Source organism: Gobio gobio, assembly GCF_949357685.1.
Source record: "Gobio gobio genome assembly, chromosome: 10".
Lineage (NCBI taxonomy): Eukaryota > Metazoa > Chordata > Actinopteri > Cypriniformes > Gobionidae > Gobio > Gobio gobio.
The window spans coordinates 29,699,223-29,719,702 of record NC_137116.1 but is presented as its reverse complement, the minus strand read 5'-3'; the positions used below and the strand labels follow the sequence as shown (position 1 = coordinate 29,719,702).

The window sequence follows — 20,480 nt, the reverse complement described above, 5'->3', positions numbered from 1 at the left end:
TTAAAGTTCATTGCACTTAATAGAAAAAAGTTACGTGAACTCAATAACTGATTATATTAAGTAGAACTCAAATGGAATGAGTTACAGCAGATTTCTATTTCCCAGCATGCTTTGCTTCTTAGGGGCCGCTTACATGACACCGTTTTCAACTAAAAACGGAAAAATTTTGATGTGTTTTTTTATGTTTTGGCGGATCATTAACACGACAAAGGAATTCTGGGGGTCTGAAAATGCTAACTTTTGAAAACAGAATTGCAAGTTTTTAAAAACAATAGTGTAAAAAACGTGAATTTGTGAAAACATTGGCGTAATGCGCATTCGTGTTCAATCTATAGCCGCATAGTTTTTCTTTTCAAAGTGACATCGCCAACTACTGGCCTGGCATGCAAAATGCAGCGTTTTTAGTTGTTTTCGCAGATCTATGTGAACGGGCATTGTTTTGACAACTTTGTTGTCTGTATGCAAAAAAAAACGCAAAGGAAAAACTTTTCAGTTTTTAGTACATTTTTGTGGAGTAAACATAATCTAAATGTTCAAATTAAATGTTATTTTATGTGTTTTTGGTCATGATTAATATTGGGGGTGATCTGTTAGTGTTTAATGTTCTGTTATGTTGTAGTTTAAAAGGGTTTCTGGTATGTTTTTTAGGGGGTTGCCATTGTGGTGAAGTTAGTGGTTAGTTAGTGGTTAGGTTGAGAATTGGCCAAATAACATTAAAGGGTTAGTTCACCCAAAAATGAAAATTCTATCATTAATTACTTACCCTCATGTCGGTCGACACCCGTAAGACCTTTGTTCATCTTCGGAAGACAAATTAAGATATTTTTGTTGAAATCCGATGGCTCAGAAAGGCCTCCATTGACAGCAATGTATTTTGCACTCACAAGACCCATAAAAGGTACTAAAGACGTCATTACAAAGTCCATCTCACTACAGTGGTTCTACAATCATTTTATGAAGCGACGGGAATAGTTTAAATCTAAATAGCTACTTTATTCAACTTTATTCTGGGCCTCAGACGTGAACTCATGAAGCACCACGACGCATGCGCGAGAGTAGAGCCGGCGTTCTGACACGTGACTCGGAAGCGAGGAACTTTGTTTTCAAGCAGAGGAAGACGCGCCGTATCTAAGCTGTTGAATTCTACATTGATTGTGCTTTAAGTCTTGGCGTAGTGCTCAAAATGGTGCTAAAGTGTGAATTTCATGGATGCCCGAACTGTGCTCAACGTCATATTCTTGCGCATGCATCATGGTGCTTTGTGAGTTCATGTCTGAGGCCCAGAATAAAGTTGAATAAAGTCGCTATTTTGATTTTTTGTTTGCGCACAAAAACTATTCTCGTTGCTTCATAAAATTATTGTAGAACCACTGTAGTGAGATGGACTTTACAACAATGTCTTTAGTACCTTTTATGGGTCTTGTGAGTGTAAAAAAAGTCTTACGGGTGTCGAACGACATGAGGGTAAGTAATTAATGACAGAATTTTCATTTTTGGGTGAACTAACCCTTTAAGACTGCATGTTGCTTTATTTAAAAAGAACTTGAACTTCAGCATGGTGATAGTCTTTTTGGTGTGCTTGTGCTATTTCTAACTAGCACTTAATGGATTGGAGTCAAAGGCAAAGTATGTAAGTTTCGCAGCTAGAGGTCGCTTATTCAAAACAATATTAAAGACGTCGCTTGATGTGGAATCATGGGAGTTTTCATCTTCACCTCCACAGCCAAAGGAAATCTGACAGGAAGAAATCATATTAATGGATGAGCTAATGTATTAAAGTTTTATTCAAATTACTGTAGTAAGCAGTGGTGAGATCCGTGGGAGTGGAACGAGGCCGGTAGAGCAAATGCTACTGAGAGACAATAGGCCCATGCCACTCCTTTTGTTTTGTTGCTCATGTTTATTTACGATTAAAGTTATGTTTAACGTTTGCCGGTTCCCACCTCCTTCTTCCCTGAACTTGAAATTTGTTACAGTTACGTTTGATCACTTAAATTCACATTATTTTATTTGCTGCATTACTAGGCTACTCATACAGATCACTTTATTTGACAAATAAAAATTGTGGGGTAATGCAGCACACTGTTTTACTTGGTCAAAACAATCATGCTAAAAATACATTTGAGTGTGTTGAAAGTTATATTATAACTAGGGCTGTCAAAAGATTAATCGCAATTAATCGCATCCAAAATAAAAGTGTGTGTTTACATAATATATGTGTGTGTACTCTGTTAATTATTATTTATATATAAATACACACACATTCATGTATATATTTAAGAAATATTTGCATGTATATACTGTAGATATATTTATATAATCTATAATATATACAAATATAAATGTTTTATATATAAAAATATTTTTTCTTAAATATATACATGCTTGTGTGGGTATTATAAATAATAATTAACAGAGTACACACACATATATTATGTAAACACAAACTTTTATTTTGGATGCGATTAATCGCGATTAATCTTTTGACAGCCCTAATTATAACGTTACTCTACTTGTTGCACATTGCAGTAAGCTAGATCGATTTTAGAAGTTCATATTAATAAAAGTGTTGTCTGATTTTTGGGTACAAACATGTTACTTGCGGTAAAGCACGAAAACAAGAGATTCAAACAATCAGAATAACCGTGTTGAACTATATAACAATGATTAATTTTCTGTCGATAAAGGTGTCCAGTTGCTCACCTGTCTAATAAAAGTCTTTGGTGTTTCTATATGGAAGTAAAAACGGAAATCAAGGGTAACATATGACGTCACTGGCATGTGACGCAATGACACGGGCCGTAACACTGGTTAAAATAGATTTCTCTGGATTTAAACATTGTTGGAAACATTTGGGATGAGGTAAGTACACAAGTCAACAAAATATATAACATTGTTCTATGGTTTATGGATATTACATACGGTGCCTTTATTTTAAAGATTCTGATTTTAATGTACTAAAAACTGAAAAGTGTTTTTCACGTACAGACGACAACATTGTCAAAACGATCCCCGTTCACACGGATGCGAAAACTATGTATACAGCCAAGCCAGTAGTTGGTGATGTCACATTGTAAAGAAACACTACGCGCCTAGACTGTGATACATGCACATGACGTCACCGTTTTCAGGAATATGTGTTTTTGCACTTCGAAACACATTTTCAAAAGTTTTCTGGCTCCCAAAACGCTGTTGTCGTGTAATAAACAGGGAAAACGCATAAAGTTTCCATTTTTAGTCGAAAACGGTGCCATGTAAACGGCCTTTTAGTTTCAGTGAAACAAAGTATTTAAGTGGAATTTAATTTTAAAATATATTATTATGTGGACACAATTACTCTATTATTATGTGGATTAAGTTCACAGTACTTAAATGGTCTAAGGCAATCGGTTTCCTTAAATGGTTTGAGTTACTTAAACCCATTGGGTTTTACAGTGCATTCAATGCACTATTATATCATAAAATGAAAAGCCGATAAAACAGTTCAGTCAATTTTTTTATTTTTTATAAATGATTAACTTTAACTACGGTTATCACGCTCTCTCATAAAATGATTAAAATGAAACGCACATTTTATTCTGGAATAAGCCTAGACACCATACAGAAGCCAAGCTGTAAAAAATATTATTATGCTGATAGCTGTCTGTCTTGATTACTTCAGACTCAGGACAGGTTTGCTTATAGTAATGTAGTCTAAACTTGCAATGTGCATTTAATAACACAAAATCTGCTCGTATGGTGATGATCCAAAGCATCAGTTGTGCATCTCTATACAATGTTATTTTATGTTGTGATGCAAATGCATATGGTTATTATGATTATTGTGGGGGGAATTTATACTAGAATATGATTAATGCTCAGTTCTTTAGCTAAACTATTTAAAGCATTTGAGTCCAAGAATAGATGATAAATGTGTCCAAAAATAAAGTTCTGTTGGCACTGATAAGCACCTTTCACAATGTTAGTATATTGTGACCGTAACTTGATGTGGGAGTTCAGGGGGTGTTTGACCACCTTTATGACCTCAGAGTACACGTCATTTAAGGTCCTGACACACATATAATTGTGTAAGTGTGTGTGTGTGTGTGTGTGTGTGTGTGTGTGTGTGTGTGTGTGTGTGTGTGTGTGTGTGTGTGTGTGTGTGTGTGTGTGTGTGTGTGTGTGTGTGTGTGAGAGTGTGTGTCACTTTATGTAACTAACGTGAGAACATTATCTAACATACACTAAAAAGCCAAAGGCATGTGGCTTTTAATTTGGATCTTATTTTGTAATTCTGGAACAGAGAAGGGCTTTCCACAAACTGTGGCAATAAAGTTGGAACTTGGAAGCACATTCTATATAATGCAATTGCAGCACTAGGATTTTTCTAGGGCCTAGTCAACCCGGGGAATAAGGAATTGTGCTATTAGTACTATTATATGTGCTATTCTTTTAAACTAAAAATAAATTGCACTTATGTTTACTTAAACTCCCAGAAAGGTCCAAGTATATTTGGACTATATTTTCAGTCAATCTTTTGATCAATATCTTAAAGTATAATTAAGTATTCTAAGTATACTTGGCTTGTTGTTGTGTTTACTCTTTTGATCGAGTAGCCTATTAAATACTTTTTTTCCTCATAGGTATACATAAAGTCTTATACACTTACATTGTTTGAAAATATTGATTCATAAAGAAAACAGCTATGTTTCTAATTCTGAGTATCTGATTTTTTGTGTAGGATAGTCCACTGGTAGTGTACATAAGAATTTACTTCATATCGACTTAAATTTTTCCCCATTTTAGAATATTCCGGCTATCCATGATTCTGTAGGGGGGCGCTATTATGCATCTTATGAAAGAGTACAGAGAATCTCCGGAATCAAAACACAGGTGAAGAAGCAGATCAAGATTTCTCACGCAAATAAAACAACGTGATCATCAAACAGTACAAAACCGGCAAACGTTACCGAATGAAATGTCAAACCCATCAAGAGGAAATGCTTGACTCCTGCAACGTAAGCAATGACACATTCCGAGTCCACAAGATGGAGGGAAGTTAGAGAGTGAAGGGCATAAAAATTTTAAGTGGAAAGGAGCCTTAGTGTTACACTTATAGTACACTTAAAGGTGCACTGTGTAAAGTTTATCAACCGCCCACCACTCACGCCTCCCTTTTGAAGCACATAGAGAAGCTACGGTGGCCGACACTGGACAAAGATGTCATTTTCTGAGACAGCAGAGAGTAGCTAGCGCTCTGCAGAGCAGTTTGTCCGGTTAGGGCTACTGTAGAAACATGACGGCGCAAAATGGCAATTTCACTGTAAGGGGACCCGCGGTGTAGGTCTATGTAGATAGAAATGGCTCCTTCTAAGGTAATAAAAACATAACGGTTCATTATGTAAGATCTTTATACACCACTGAAAACATAGTTATGTATATTATATTGCATTTCTGTCTATTTCATAAATACTACACACTGCACCTTTAAACGTATACTTTTATATACTTAAAAGTAGGCCAATTTAGTCCCAAGCAGTATTAAAATACTACACGTTCAAGTTTACTACTAGAACATTGATATTATCATACTTACTACATAAAATATACTTAGAAATGTAGGCCTATTTGAACTTAAAGGGATAGTTCACCCAATAATGAAAATTAGCCCATGATTTACTCACCCTTAAGTCATCCTGTGTATATGACATTCTTCTTTCAGACGAATAAAATCGGAGTTATATTAAAAAAGTCCTGGCTAATCCAAGCTTTATAATGGCAATTACTGTTGTTTTTGAAGTCCGTAAAAAATGCACCTGTCCATCGAATAACGTGCGCCATGCAGCTCTGGGGGGTTAATAAAGGCCTTCTGAAGCGAATCTATGCGTTTGTGTAAGAAAAATATCCATCTTTAAAACTTTATAAAGTAAAGTTCCAGCCGATCGCCTTCCGTGGAAAAGTGTTGAAAGTGCCTTCTCGCAATTCAAGATGTGTACGCAACGTTTGACGAGCGTACCTGGTCGCGGAAGCCTTTTGAACAGCAGAGGCACTTTCAACACTTTTTCCATAAATTGAATACGGAAGGCAATCGGCCGAAACTTTTACTTTTTAAAGTTTTAAATATGGTTATTTTTCTTACACAAACGCATCGATTCACTTCAGAGGGTCTTTATTAACCCCCCCGGAGCCGTGTGGAGCACGTTATTTGACGGACAGATGCATTTTTTATGGACTTCAAAAACAGAGCAACAATCCCTGCCATTATAAAACTTGGATTAGCCAGGACTGTTTTAATATAACTCTGATTTTATTCATCTGAAAGAAGATGTTCATATACACCTAGAATGACTTGAGGGTGAGTAAATCATGGGCTAATTTTCATTTTTGGGTGAACTGTCCCTTTAAGTATACTTCATTAATGAACTTTAAGTTCCAAAGCCAAATTTTCTAAACTGCAATTCTATAAAACTTGATACTTGATATTGAAGCCTCAATTATTTGTCATTGTGCACTAAAATTTCATCATCTTTCTCTTGGCTTTACTTGCACTTCTATCAAGGTCAAAATACAACCCCCCCACCCCCTCCCCGAAGTGCAATAAACTTTTAGATTTTTGGACTTTATTATATCCTATTTTAGGATAAATGTTTGCTCGGTGCATCTATATTTAGCAAGGGTTTAAGTTCAGTGGCTATTTTTGAATTTAACCTTAATGCCATTAAAACAATCCTAAAAGCACACTATGACAAATCAATAATACTATTGATTAATATACTAATATATTAATATAATTAGAACTAATAATACTAATTATAATAATATATAGAGCTAATATAATATAATATGAGCAAAAATGTTTGAAGCAAGCAGAAACGTCTGTTACAGATCACATACAAAGAAGAAACCCACACGACTGCTTTGGTGCATCCCAGTATAATGTAATTTCCTTAGATTTCCCCCACTCAGAATGAGGCTTGCGTTTGTAAAAGGAAAATAAAGTAAATTAGTTCATTTTTATTTCATATATATTTATTTCAGTTGCAGACATCACATTAATGTGTCAATCACAATTTGAATTTCTCGTTGAGGCAAAGGTCAGGTCATGTTCACTGTGAAGCGCGTGATCCCACTGAGTGGCCTTGACAGCTAGGTTTCCTTGGTGATGGGTGAGATTAAATGTGTATTTATGTGTGTGTTTGATCAGGAGTGTATGTGTGTGTGTACACACAGAAGGCAATGATCTCTTTGACCACACCTCTCCACCTCCTTCACCGGAGCATAAAAACAGCTGAGCATCTCCATGCACCTCACACACATTCAAACTTTAGCAAATCAACGCTCATCCTACCCTTGTTTGGAAAAACTTGCAAAGATGCCGTGTCTTACAGCTCGTAGGCAGAGAATACAGAGTGACTTTGAGTCAGTACTGGAGAGAATTCTCATGGTAAGAGACAAAGCAATGAAACTATTATATCTATTTGTAGACTAACTTTAAGGGTGCCCTTATAATGGGAATGAATCATTATACCTGCTAGTTTTGGGTCACTGGCACTGCTGTGATTGTTACAAACACATGTTATAATGTCAAATTATGACTGTTTAAAACTATTCACTTATTTGAATCTTTCTTTCTCTCTGACATATTCTACAGGTGGACCAAATTCTGTCTGAATTCCTTCTGAGTAAAGAAGAGCTAGAGGAAGTGATGAGGAGAATGCGGAGAGAGATGGAGAGAGGACTGCGTGTGGAAACGCACGATGAATCCAGTGTCAAAATGCTGCCAACTTATGTCCGCTCCACACCTGAAGGCTCTGGTAAGAGTTCTCATGCTGGAAAAATACAAAATAGGCAGATAAAAAAAATAGCTGTATTTCACTCTCGAGTAGTATAATTTATGTGTTGCATTTTAGGATTTATTGTTTAAAAATATATATTTTATAATTAAAATTAAAATAAAAAAAAGTTTTGTTTAGTATTTTTTAATTTTTTATGTTGCACCAGGCATCTGATGCTGTTATCAAGCACATATTCATCTTTAAGCGACAGTGTGTCATCTATTAATTCTGTCATCATTTACTCCCCCTCGCCCACTTTCTTTCTTCTATGGAACTTTAAAGATTTTTTTAAAGAACATTTTTTAACTGTTTTGTCTATACAATGAATGCCAAATCAACATTGGATCCCGCTGACTTTGACAAAAATCTGACAATTTTCAAAACATCTTCTTTTGGTTATTGTTATATTTAGTCACACAGGTTGGGACATGAGTACAGTGTGAGTATGACATGAGAAGGGATGAGTAAAACATTTTCTCCCTTTCAAGTTGTTCCAAATCTGTATGAATTTCTTTCTTATGCTGAACACAAAAGAAAACATTTAAACCCTTAATTACATATTTGGGTCTTTAGCGACCCGGACCGATATCTAAAACGAATGGATTTCTACATGTCGCGATAATATAAAACTCTCCTGATATTAGAGTAACAGTTACAGAAGAATAAAATAAAGCATATTTCGTTACCTTTTGGAGCTTGGAAGGGTTCAGTTTGAGCAGATGTTTTATACCATCATCACTGTCCTCGTCAGAGCTTTCTCAGTACATTAAGCATCTAGCTCATATTTGCTATCTCAAACATATTCTCAATTTTCAACAGCTTCAAAATCTATGTTTTGATCACTGACAGCTTCTTCACCAGATCCACCATCAAGTGACAGTGACACTAATATTTCATTGCGTTCAGAACTTGCTCTGCAGTAAATCACTGAGCCATTTCAAGTTTTGCTGATGATACTTTCTATTCTTTTGTTTTCTGCCTGCGGTAACTATGAGTGAAACGTCACTTCCTCATTGTGTGTCAGACATTGCCACCTTGTGGAATAAAGGTGAATGGCGTTTATTCAATCCTCAAAGATTCAACTATTGTTGTGCAGAAAAAAAAAAATACTTACACTGTTACACACCTCGGGTCATTAGCGACCCTATACAATTTTTTACAAAAAAAAAATTATGGGAAAACAAGTATTCTTTTATAATTTAGTGTTCAGCAAAAACTTGAGGGTGAGTTTTATTATTAGTTTCTTTCTACGTTAGTTGATGATGTAATAACAGGGGTACATTGACAAATAGCCTAAATGATTTGTTTTTTCCTGGAACCTGATGTTGATTCGTATGACTCATTATGTTGCTGATGTTGATTCATATGACTCATCTCAGAAGTGGGCGATTTCCTGGCACTGGATCTTGGAGGGACAAACTTTCGAGTGATGCTGGTGAAAGTGGGTGAGGATGAAGAGCGAGGCTGGAAGGTGGAGACGAAGCATCACATGTACTCCATCCCTGAAGACGCAATGACCGGCACAGCTGAAATGGTGAGATATTAAAAAGGTCAAACACTCCGTAGTCTACATGCAATATATACACGTATTCTGACATTTTAGTCTCCGTCTCATTGTACCGCCTTTTCTCTTCATATAGTTGTTTGACTATGTTGCCGAGTGCATATCTGACTTCCTGGACAAACATAATCTGAAACATAAGAAGCTTCCACTGGGATTCACCTTCTCTTTTCCAGTCCGTCACGAGGATTTGGACAAGGTTAGTTCCTCCATTCTTGTAAACATGGCCACTTAAAGTCAGTATAAAATGGAAGTCGCAAGTGTTTTTCTTTTCTATTGTAACGTACCTGAGTGAAATGGCTTCTCGAACAAGAACAAATGTAGGGCGGGATTTGATTTTTTTTGCTTGCTATTGCTGTGATGTGAGTGACAGGTTGTCTCGCCCTATAAACATGTCATCGGAGACGAGATAGAAGAGGGTGGCAGAGTTATTTTAATTAAAGTTTATAAAGGCGCATTAATTATATTCATGAATTGTCCATTTTGATTTCATGGTGACTTTAAAGTTGAATGGTCACATTGATGCTGTGGCAGGTGTGGGTCATTCTTCAAGATGCTTTTTTCGATGTTGTGTAACAGACTATTTTTATGTTTAAATTGTAATAGGGCATTCTGCTTAACTGGACTAAAGGCTTCAAGGCCTCTGGCGCCGAGGGCAATAACATCGTGGGTCTACTGAGAGACGCCATTAAAAGGAGAGGGGTTAGTATGCATGAGTTACCTGTCATACTAAATATTTCTAGCTCAAATTCTGATCTGGGATCTTGTCTAACTGGTAATGGAAAGCTGGTCTCAAACTAAAAGTGCAATCTTAAAAGCTTATAATAAAAGGCTTAAACGGCTGTCCTATAAAAGTGATTGAATATTTTTTTAGGACTTTGAAATGGATGTGGTTGCCATGGTGAATGACACAGTAGCCACCATGATCTCCTGCTACTATGAAGACCGCAGCTGTGAAGTTGGCATGATAGTCGGTAAGAGAGTGACCTCACACACTTAGACCCATGTAAATATAATTAGAGCTCGGACATGAACTTTATAACAGGAAGTTGGGATATTTTAACAACCATTCAGGAAAAAAACAGCATGGCTATAAAGCAATATGCCTGAAGCTTTTAGTTCAATATTTTTGTTGTTTCTCAGGCACAGGCTGTAATGCGTGTTATATGGAGGAGATGCGTAAGGTGGAGCTGGTTGAAGGAGAGGAGGGGAGGATGTGTGTGAACACGGAGTGGGGAGCATTTGGGGACAACGGTGAACTGGAGGACTACCGCCTGGAATACGACCGTGTTGTTGATGAGACGTCACTAAACCCTGGACATCAGCTGTGAGTGGTCTTGAAAAATTTGGAAATAAACAAAGTATCTTTTTATGTATATTTATGCACTATTCGTTGCTTCAATTGAAGCAGAAGATGCTCTTTAGAACATGATAATGAAATATGTCATAAACAATTTACTGTAAAACAGAAGCCACTGAGACCACTTTTATAATTTGGGATTTAAATTCATATTTAAATCTGGAACTAAATTCTTCAATATTTCTGCATTATTTATTGCTTCCATTGAAGCACAAGATGCTCTTTAGAACATGAAATGATATACTGACATAATATGTCATTAAAAAAATCAAACATTATATAAATGTAATATCGAAGCCAGTGAGACCACTTTGATATTCAAATTTCTTAGATATTTCTTAATATTTCTGTACTATTTATTGATTCAATTGAAGCAAAAATATGCTCTTTAGAACATGATATAATGTCATCATTATTACAACACTTAAAAAATGTAAAAGAGATGCCACTGAGAAAACATTGATCATATGAAATTCAAATTGATATTTAAATCTGAAAATAAAGTTAAATTTTTTACAATTAAAAACAAAGGAAGGTTAAAACATGAACAACAAATTAGATAAAACGAATAAGAAATATTTATTTTAATATTTATGCACTATTTATTGCTTCCATTATAGCACAAGATGTTCTTTTGAACATGACATGATGGCATATGTCATTAAAAAAATAAACATTATACAAATTCAATATAGAAGCCAGAGAGACTACTCAAATTTCTTAAATATTTCTGCACTATTTATTGCTTATATATTTTACTATATTATAAAAATGTAAAACAAGAAGCCACTGAGACTACTTTGATATTCAGCGATTCTAATTCATATTTAAATTTTGAAATAAAGTTTTACAATAAAAAAAGTAAGAAATGTTATGCAGTAAAAAGGAATAAGAAATATTTCTTAATATTTTGGATCCCATTCTATACAGTATCTTCAGAAAACTAAAATGTCTTCAAGTTCAGAACACGGCTAACAATAAAAGTGTAATTTAAACATACTTTAAACTAATATTCACAAAAATAAAGAGCTATGCATCTTTGTTTGATATTTTAGGATATTTGTGATGCAATTTTGATCAAAAAAATTGTAGGAACATGTTATTTCAGCCCAGCTATGAAAGAAATGTTCAGTGCATGATATTTTGTAGACAAGACATCAGTCTATATTAAGATTTCAAATATATATCAAACAACTCTTTGTTATATTCAAAGATACATGCTATTATAGTCGACACAATTTTTTGAGCAGCAGTTTGATCAGTGGCTCAGTGTGAAACGCAGATGTCCTTACATGCTTCCAAGTTCAAGAAGAGTTTAGTTAGATCAGCAGCCTGGAGCTCTTATGTGGTCTCCAGGTGACAAGGGTTGTTTTTCTGTACATGTGGAGGCACTGACGGTAGCCACGTCAGTGCTGGAATACACACGGCTGGATTAATGGCCAGGAAAGGAGATCATTAGTGAAGCTTCTCGCTTAATGGGTATTTACAATGTATGCTAGAAGATACAGAAGAGCTCAATGGGCCGCTTCTCTGTCCATGTCACTTTAAGGCATTTGTATTTCATGATTATCCTCAGGCTTCTACTATCATTCAAATTTTTCTTTTCTCTGTTTTAGCCGAGAAAGACTTTGATCTGATATGCACATATTCTTCTCTCATGACTCTAGGTATGAGAAGCTGATTGGTGGGAAGTATATGGGGGAGCTTGTGCGTCTTGTTCTGCTAAAACTAGTGAATGAAGATCTGCTGTTTAACGGCGAAGCCTCAGACCTGCTGAAAACACGTGGAGCTTTTGAAACTCGATTCGTCTCCCAGATTGAGAGGTAAGATTGAATTGCTGAATTGTTTTTATATTTAAACATTCTTTTACATTACTATAACTCATCAAAATAAGTTAAGCTTAAGTTATACAAGATTCCACTAATTTTTTAGGCAAGTTTAATGTAATTTAAGTTGAAATTACTTATACATGTAAGTTGATTGCACTTAAAAAAATAAGGCAGCAATTTTTTTACAATCAATGAAGATACATTTACTTAAGAAGCACAATGACTTAAGATGTTAAGTTTTGTTTTCCGAAAAAATTTCAAAATTAAGATTATTTTGTAGTTTTCAGAATCTCTAACAGCCCTTGTCAAGAAGAACACTTAATTATATTGAATGTGCACTTGCAATTTACTTAAAATCTTAAAAGGAATAAAAAATAAAAAAAACTACTATAATATATTACTGAAATTAAAGGCCACTTAAGTGTACTAAATAGAGTACACTTTCATGACTATTTTTCTTAACACACTTAGTACACTTGAAAGTGCACTTTGTAATATAAAGTACACTTATTTTAATGTGTTGACAAACACTTGATTAAACACTTAAGTATACTCTTTTACAGTATATTATATCTGTAAAAAGTTCCCAAGGGAAATGCCAAAGGCAATGAAAAGATCATATTAACCCTTAAAAGCACGAATGTTTCGCCAATCATTCGTGCATATTCGGGTCTTTAGCGACCCGGACCTATATCTAACACGGATGGATCTCTACCTGTCACAATAATATAAAACTCTCCTGATATTAGAGAAACAATTACAGAAGAATAAAATAAAGCAAATTTTGAATTTAGAAAGTTTCATTTTGAGCTGATGTTTTATACCATCATCACTGTCCTCGTCAGAGCTCATTTCCCAGTACATTCAGCATCTGGCTCATATTCGCCAAACATATTCTCAAAACTATTATTTTCAACAGCTTCAAAATCATTGTATTGATCGCTGACACCTTCTTCACCAGACCCACCGTCAACTGACAGTGACACTAATATTTCATTGCGTTCAGAACTTGCTCTGCAGTAAATCGCTGAGTAATTTCAAGTTTTGCTGATGATACTTCCTATTCTTTTGTTTTCTGCCTGCGGTAACTGTGAGTGAAACGTCACTTCATCATTGTGTATCAGACATTGCCACCTTGTGGTATAAAGGTGAATTGCGTTTATTCACTCAACAAAGATTCAATTATTGTTGTGCAGAAAAAATACTTACGCTGTTACACACCTCGGGTCGTTAGCGACCCTATACAATTTTTTTTGACAAATAATAAATGGGAAAACAGACATCTTTATCATCTTATTATTTTTTCTTGTTATATTGTGATGTATGTGTATAATGAATTGACTATGGGGTACTACGAAAGATTGATTTAAAAAATGCATGAGGAGGAGGGTAGTGAATGACATCCCGGGTCACTAAAGACCAAAGGCATATGTTTAATGGTTAAGTATCTGTGCAAGGTTGAGAGAATCAGATTTATATAAAAACTTATGTTTGTACTTTAATTCAAACGTTTTTTTTATTTTTTATTTCAGTGACACAGGGGACAGAAAGCAGATCTATAACATCCTAAGTTCACTGGGAATCTTGCCGTCCGAGCTGGACTGTGACATTGTGCGCCTGGCATGTGAGAGTGTGTCTATGCGAGCCGCACACATGTGCGGGGCCGGACTCGCTGGCGTCATCAACCTAATGAGGGAACGCCGTTGTCAAGAGGAACTGAAGATCACTGTGGGAGTCGATGGCTCTGTCTACAAACTACATCCTTGGTGAGTACAGGAGGAGAGAGAGGCAAGGCAAACAAAGACAAATGAGGGAGGGAATTAAGAGGAAACAGTTTGACAGATGAGTAAGGGATATAAAACAATGTGATATAAACACAATTAAATGTGTTTCCCTCTTTTGACCTTCCAATTCTTCCATTCAGTTTCAAGGAGAGGTTCCATAAGGTTGTGTGGGAAATGACTCCTCACAGCAAAATTACCTTCATCCAATCAGAAGAAGGAAGTGGTCGGGGCGCGGCTCTCATTTCTGCTGTGGCGTGCAAGATGGCCGCCTGCATGCTGACACCATGATAAACCACATGATTTGTCTTTGTGAGGTGGAACTGTAGAATCACCACTGACCCGCAATGTTAGAGCGGTCTCGGAAAGCCTCCCTTATGGTGAAAGTGCTTACCTCCTTTTGAACATTTCATTGCGTTTGTGAAGTGGGCAGCTAGAGGGTTGTTTGGCAACATCTATTAACCAGCCCATTGAAAAAATTAACATAGGCTATGTATCATTTAAAGCCATAAAGCCAGATATTTCCATTTAAATTTGCTTTTAGACACAACATACATCATTTATTATTGCTATTATCCTGAGCACATTCAGGTAATGTTACATATATTGCACCTTCATGGCTGTTTGGAGGTTAGGAAAGAAGGAGAGGAAACTAGGCGTGATTGTATATAAATGAACTGTTCATGTTCAGCAAGATAATTGTGCACTGTTTATTGGTTTGTTTTATTTATGAACTTTTAAATTATGTTTATATTCAGTGGTAATCAGAACTGTTAAATTATTTCATGCAGGACTTTAATATACTTTGTACATGTGAAAATTATTAATATTGTAAATAAAGCTGTTGTACTATTGACTGATGCACTCAACTTGCTGTCTTTTTAGAGGTCTGAAATCCTGTTGAAACTTACATAAACATTACACTCAAAGACAAATAGTTATTTGTTAACACTTTTTTGTAAAAAATTTTAGATTAACCTTTTGCAGTGACAAATGTTTAGACGTTATAAGGCAAGCTATACTTTCTAACTATTTAACAATAGCTCATTAAATTACACTAATCATAACATCTGTTGGCTGATTGTGTTTGATAAAACTGCTGTCAAAAAAGCAGCATAAAACGTTTTTAGCGGTGGACAGGGGTCGGCATGGGCACCCTGACTGGTATGCAGCCCCATACACAATAAACTGCGATGCACTGTGTATTCTGACACCTTTCTATCAGAACCAGCATTAACTAAGAGCAATTTGAGCTACAGTAGCTCGTCTGTTTGATCAGACCACACGAGCCAGCCTTCACTCCCCACGTGCATCAATGAGCCTTGGCCGCCCATGACCCTGTCACCGGTTCACCACTGTTTCTTCCTTGGACCACTTTTGATAGGTACTGACCACTGCAGACCGGGAACACCCCACAAGAGCTGCAGTTTTGGAGATGCTCTTACCCAGTCCTGCATCCCAGGGGTTTTCAAACTTTATAATGCCAAGGGCCTCCAAATAGATAAACCTTTTATGAGGGACCCCTTCCTAAAATCCATCTATATATTTTTATTTATGAAAAAACAATTAAACCGTTAGATAAATAGTAAGTGTGACATTATAAATACAACATATTGTTTCCAAACTTAAATTGGCTATAGATAATGTTGGATGTATACATTTTCAGTGAAAAATTATTTGTTTAAACAACTTACATAATAAATGTGTACTGCCTTACAACTGCCTGAAAAATAGTCTTCAGGTGCATTTTGAAATGTTTTAACTAATCATCTTGTAATGAATGTCATTTCAGTTGTACTTTCTGAGTATGAACTATCAAATGCATCGAAAGACAACAATACTCAAGCACTGTAAAAGGTTTTGCCACAAGCTCAACTGACTGGCTTCTCTCCTGTATGATTTCAGACATTACTGTACATGAATCATGAGCTTCCAGAACTTTTGACTGAGGCTTTTGACCTCATAATTCAACTCCTTTCCACAAATTGAACATAGAAGTAAAAACCGTATCCGTAACAAAAATAAATATCCGTTTTTTTCTTAGTCTTATTAAATGCAAACAATAAGTGCAACCATAATCTAATTACTCTCTCAATATTCAAAGTGCAAACAGAGAGCAAAACAGAGACCAGAGCTAAGAGGTGGTTACAACTACACAGCCCAGCATAAGATAGCTTTGATATTTGGAGACTGGCTATTATATGTTGCCTAATTTGCGCAAATCAGGGGGCTCGCATTTACTTTCGCTTTTGATTCGTGATCGCACATACTCTGTGTATAGTGAGCGACGGTGCTGAGTGCCGCATGTCTATCTTTGCATTTTTCAACTGATCGTGGTTGATATGGGACTTAGAAAATAATTTTTAATAAGTAATGTAATACTTTTTAGAGAGAGTAATTAGTAGCAATCTAGTTACACTATTAAAGATGTACGGTAGCTAGTAATTAATTACTTAGAGAAATACCCAACACTGCATAAATTATGTTAGGAGATTAATGTTTTAATTATAACAGTTTTAATGTAAAAATATTAATTGACTGAAGAAGTTACTTTTTAAACAGATGAGTTTTAATATTCAGGGAGGGGGAGGAGGAGTGTTTGGGAAACTTGTTTGGAAACAGTAAGTATTTAATTTGGTGCCACTAGTGTGAATGTGTGCTGCTTCCGGAGCTGCTCATAGTTCAGAGTTCTGACATAGTGGAGATTCCATTCAGGCAGCTCTAAATTGCAGCTCTGGTCTGCTGTTGGTGTGTTAGGAGTGAATAGATCGAAAGACTTTCGAGAGTCTGCAGATATCAACTAAAAATATTGAATTCGCTTGCAGCATTCAGTGTCCATAATGGAGCTGTTTAGCAGTGTATTTAGACTGTTTGAGCGTTTTGCTCACTTCTTGCGCAGAAGGGAAACACCTCAGAGAGCACAGCAGTGTGCAGCAGAAGAACTAGCGGAAGTAGAGAAACTTCCAGAGGAGTCTTCACTGGAGTCCTTCGGCTACACTGCCAATGACGGGAAGTGCAGGAATAGATGCAGCAAGGTAGACGCAAAAGAGAACCGTCTAGATGTGGCTCTCTTTGCGTGCTTTGGGTGTAGTGCAGAGAAAACAGCGCACAAGTTCCTTTCGCTTCTTATCGCTAATGAATGGTTTAAAATCGATTGGATGCTCAGGCCCACCCTCGCCAATCCCACCTTAAACACATAATTTGTTTTACCCGCTTTTTCGCAGATTCCCCTATTAACTCCAGTCATGCAGCAGCTCTTTTGCCACTCAGTCCGACTGAGGGGGCGTTTTCCGGTGTGAAAGTGACGTCAATTCATACCCTCTATATTGTTATAGTTTGCTTGTACTTTGTTGATAGCGTAGAGGCCCGGCATTCAGGTGGATGACACATGAAGTGATGTGTTACTGCCACCTGGTGCTTCTTATATGTAGTAAATATTTTGATTCATACATCAGTGCCAAGCATAGATATACACTGCCTGACCAAAAGAAAAAAGTAGATTTTTGGATTTAAAGAGGCAAATATTTATAAGTCTATGATTGGGTCATTATTGCAGTGATTATGTACCTGGCATGTTATATGTGTGGCAACAATTCTTCTAACCCTAATTGATGGAGTGTGTAGCTTTTCATTTCCTAAACAACCATGTCGGAGACACATCATGACCATATTCCAGGATGACAATGTCAAGATTAATCAGGCTCAAATTGTGAAAGAATGGTTGGGTGAGCGCATGAAGAATCATTTTCAAACATGAATTGGCAGCTCTGATCTTAAAGTCATTGAAAGTCTTTGGGATGTGCTGGAGTAGACTTTACAGAGTTATTGACTCTTGCACCAAAAATTGATGCACCTCTTGATAGAAATAATGTGATTACTCTTAAGCATGTGCCTATTCAAATCCCAACAGCGACCTTTTTTTTTGGGCTGGCCAGTGTATAGGCCTCATTAGCAGCTGTTTCTATGTTCCATTATGTGCAAGCCATCGGCCATATTGGAACGGTCAAAGCTGGTCCATCAACACTCGACTGTGCATCTGCAACCTAGTTACACTGTAAGCTTATACAGGTTGATTGAACTTAAACAATTTATGGAAACTCGTTGCCCTAAAAAAGTTAATTTTGTCTTGTTGAAAAAACAAAACATTTCCAGTTTAATGTACTTAAGATTTCAACAGCATTTAATTAAAAACTTTTAGTTAATTGAACTAACAAACTAACTTAAATTTTAGGTCACCATGATGCAGATGAGTGTTCGTTTTAGTTGGGCTCTTGCCGCAATGCATGCTGGGACCCATGGGGGAGTTTTGATTGGTGGTACCCAGCATGCACTGCAGCATGAAGCTTTTCATTGTCACCATTGTTGAGATTCATACGCAGATTCTTGATGTCTGCATGTGTTTAAGTAATGCCGTAGATTTAAACCTTTTGAGCACTACATGGTTTTAAAATCTTGAATATTATTCAATTACCATAACAGTGCTGGATCTCGTGTTATAGAATAACATTAATAACATCACGTAAACACAAAATTGATAACACATTACCTCTATAAACAGAACATTTTAGTGTGATTGAGATTAGTGATTCAGCTTCTACATGATGATGTCGTCATCATCAATACAGTAAGTCAAAGTCACCTGATCACATTTTCTCTTTGGCTTGTCTTGGCATAACTAAAGTGTTTTTTTAAACACACAGTTAAAGCAGCCAAAGAAAAGAAAAAACTAATGTTAAAGAGCCAAGGCTCAACTAAAACAAACACTTATCTCCATCATGGTCAGACAGAAATAAAGCCAGTCTGGTTAGTGATGTGTGAAGCTGGTAATGCTGTTGGTGGAGTTGTTTAATCCTCCTCTGCTGAGATCTTCAGAGATTTAATGTCTTCTTTTATCTTCTGTTGATTTATTTAGTTATTTCAAAATGAAAACCTTAAACAAAATAAATTGTTTAAATAAAGTCAACAGTATTGTAAAATAATTTTTTGAGTGTAAACACAGCCTAAACTTACATTTTGTTTTACTGGCTAACTGTTATACATCTAATTTATTAGGGATTAATAATGTATTAGCTGTTTGAGACCAAAATGTAAAGTTACAAGGCCTATACTGAAGCAAACGTTGATAAAAATGCGTGCAGCTGCATCCATGCCTGACTTCAGTTCAAAGAGCCAATCAGCATCTTCCTTGTATTGCGTTGTATTGACAACCGACTAAAATAGGCTTCTTTAAGTACATTTAATCTAAACAATTAAATAGAATGAAAAAAATCATGCAAATCGTACAACAAACGAAAAACATTTAGTCATTGAACAAATCTGTTGGAGTTTATGTTTATTGTACCTAAATAATTTGAATTAAAACAATTTCAGGGATAACAGTGTATGCATAGCCTAAATGAATATTTATAACTGCAAAAGACTTCAGCAGATGCTTTTGCCAAACTAAGACACAATTCAACAAGACGATGGGTTAGCTAACATGACATAGAAGTTACCATAGTTTAAAAGCTAATACATATAAAAACAGAAACCAATACATTCTCAGCTGTGAAAGGTTATCCCAATTCTTCAGGAATTTAAATCTCTATGATTTTTAGAACCAGTAATGTTGTGGCATCTTGGAAAACGATTAGATTTTTACTGTGAGAGACAATGAGATCAAATGTGGCATCTACGTATACATATCTATGGTGCCAAGGGTTTAAATATGTTTAAATACGTACAAGTTCACGAGTTCGCACTTACATATAATTTATAGAGAGTAATTCAATGCGTATTTGGCGTGCTGTCCGGGGGGGGGGGCTTCGAGCTCGGAATTAGGCCCGAACCCAGAGTACCCCCCGTATATGTAAGTGGTTTTAGAGTTAAAAGGTGTGGCGAAGGGGTGGTGGAAGGGTTGCTGAGAACTGTCAACAAACGATACTCGGTTACTTAACGTAACCTCGGTTCTCTCTAGAAGAGGGAACGAGTATTGCGTAAGTTCCTTACGCTACGGGAAAGTATTCTTTCTTCGAGATTTCTGAAAAACCCAAAATTATCCTTAATTTTGTAACATTGTCAACGCAGTGCGGCAGCCTGGCAGACCATAGCAGGCTATTCCAGCGTGCTATTGGCTGCTCTGCTGGCAACTGCAGC

General features: G+C 36.1%; 1 protein-coding gene across 1 annotated transcript; it reads left to right on the top strand.

Annotated features, from left to right (window-relative positions):
* Positions 1–7,351: 7,351 nt before the first annotated feature.
* On the top strand, positions 7,352–14,636 carry gck (glucokinase (hexokinase 4); the record flags this gene model as incomplete). Its single annotated transcript, XM_079827135.1, has 10 exons — positions 7,352–7,423; positions 7,631–7,793; positions 9,194–9,348; positions 9,455–9,574; positions 9,982–10,077; positions 10,250–10,349; positions 10,519–10,702; positions 12,403–12,558; positions 14,097–14,330; positions 14,489–14,636. The coding sequence occupies 10 exons, from the start codon at positions 7,352–7,354 to the stop codon at positions 14,634–14,636; spliced, it is 1,428 nt and encodes a 475-aa protein (XP_079683261.1).
* Between the last annotated feature and the right edge of the window lie 5,844 nt (positions 14,637–20,480).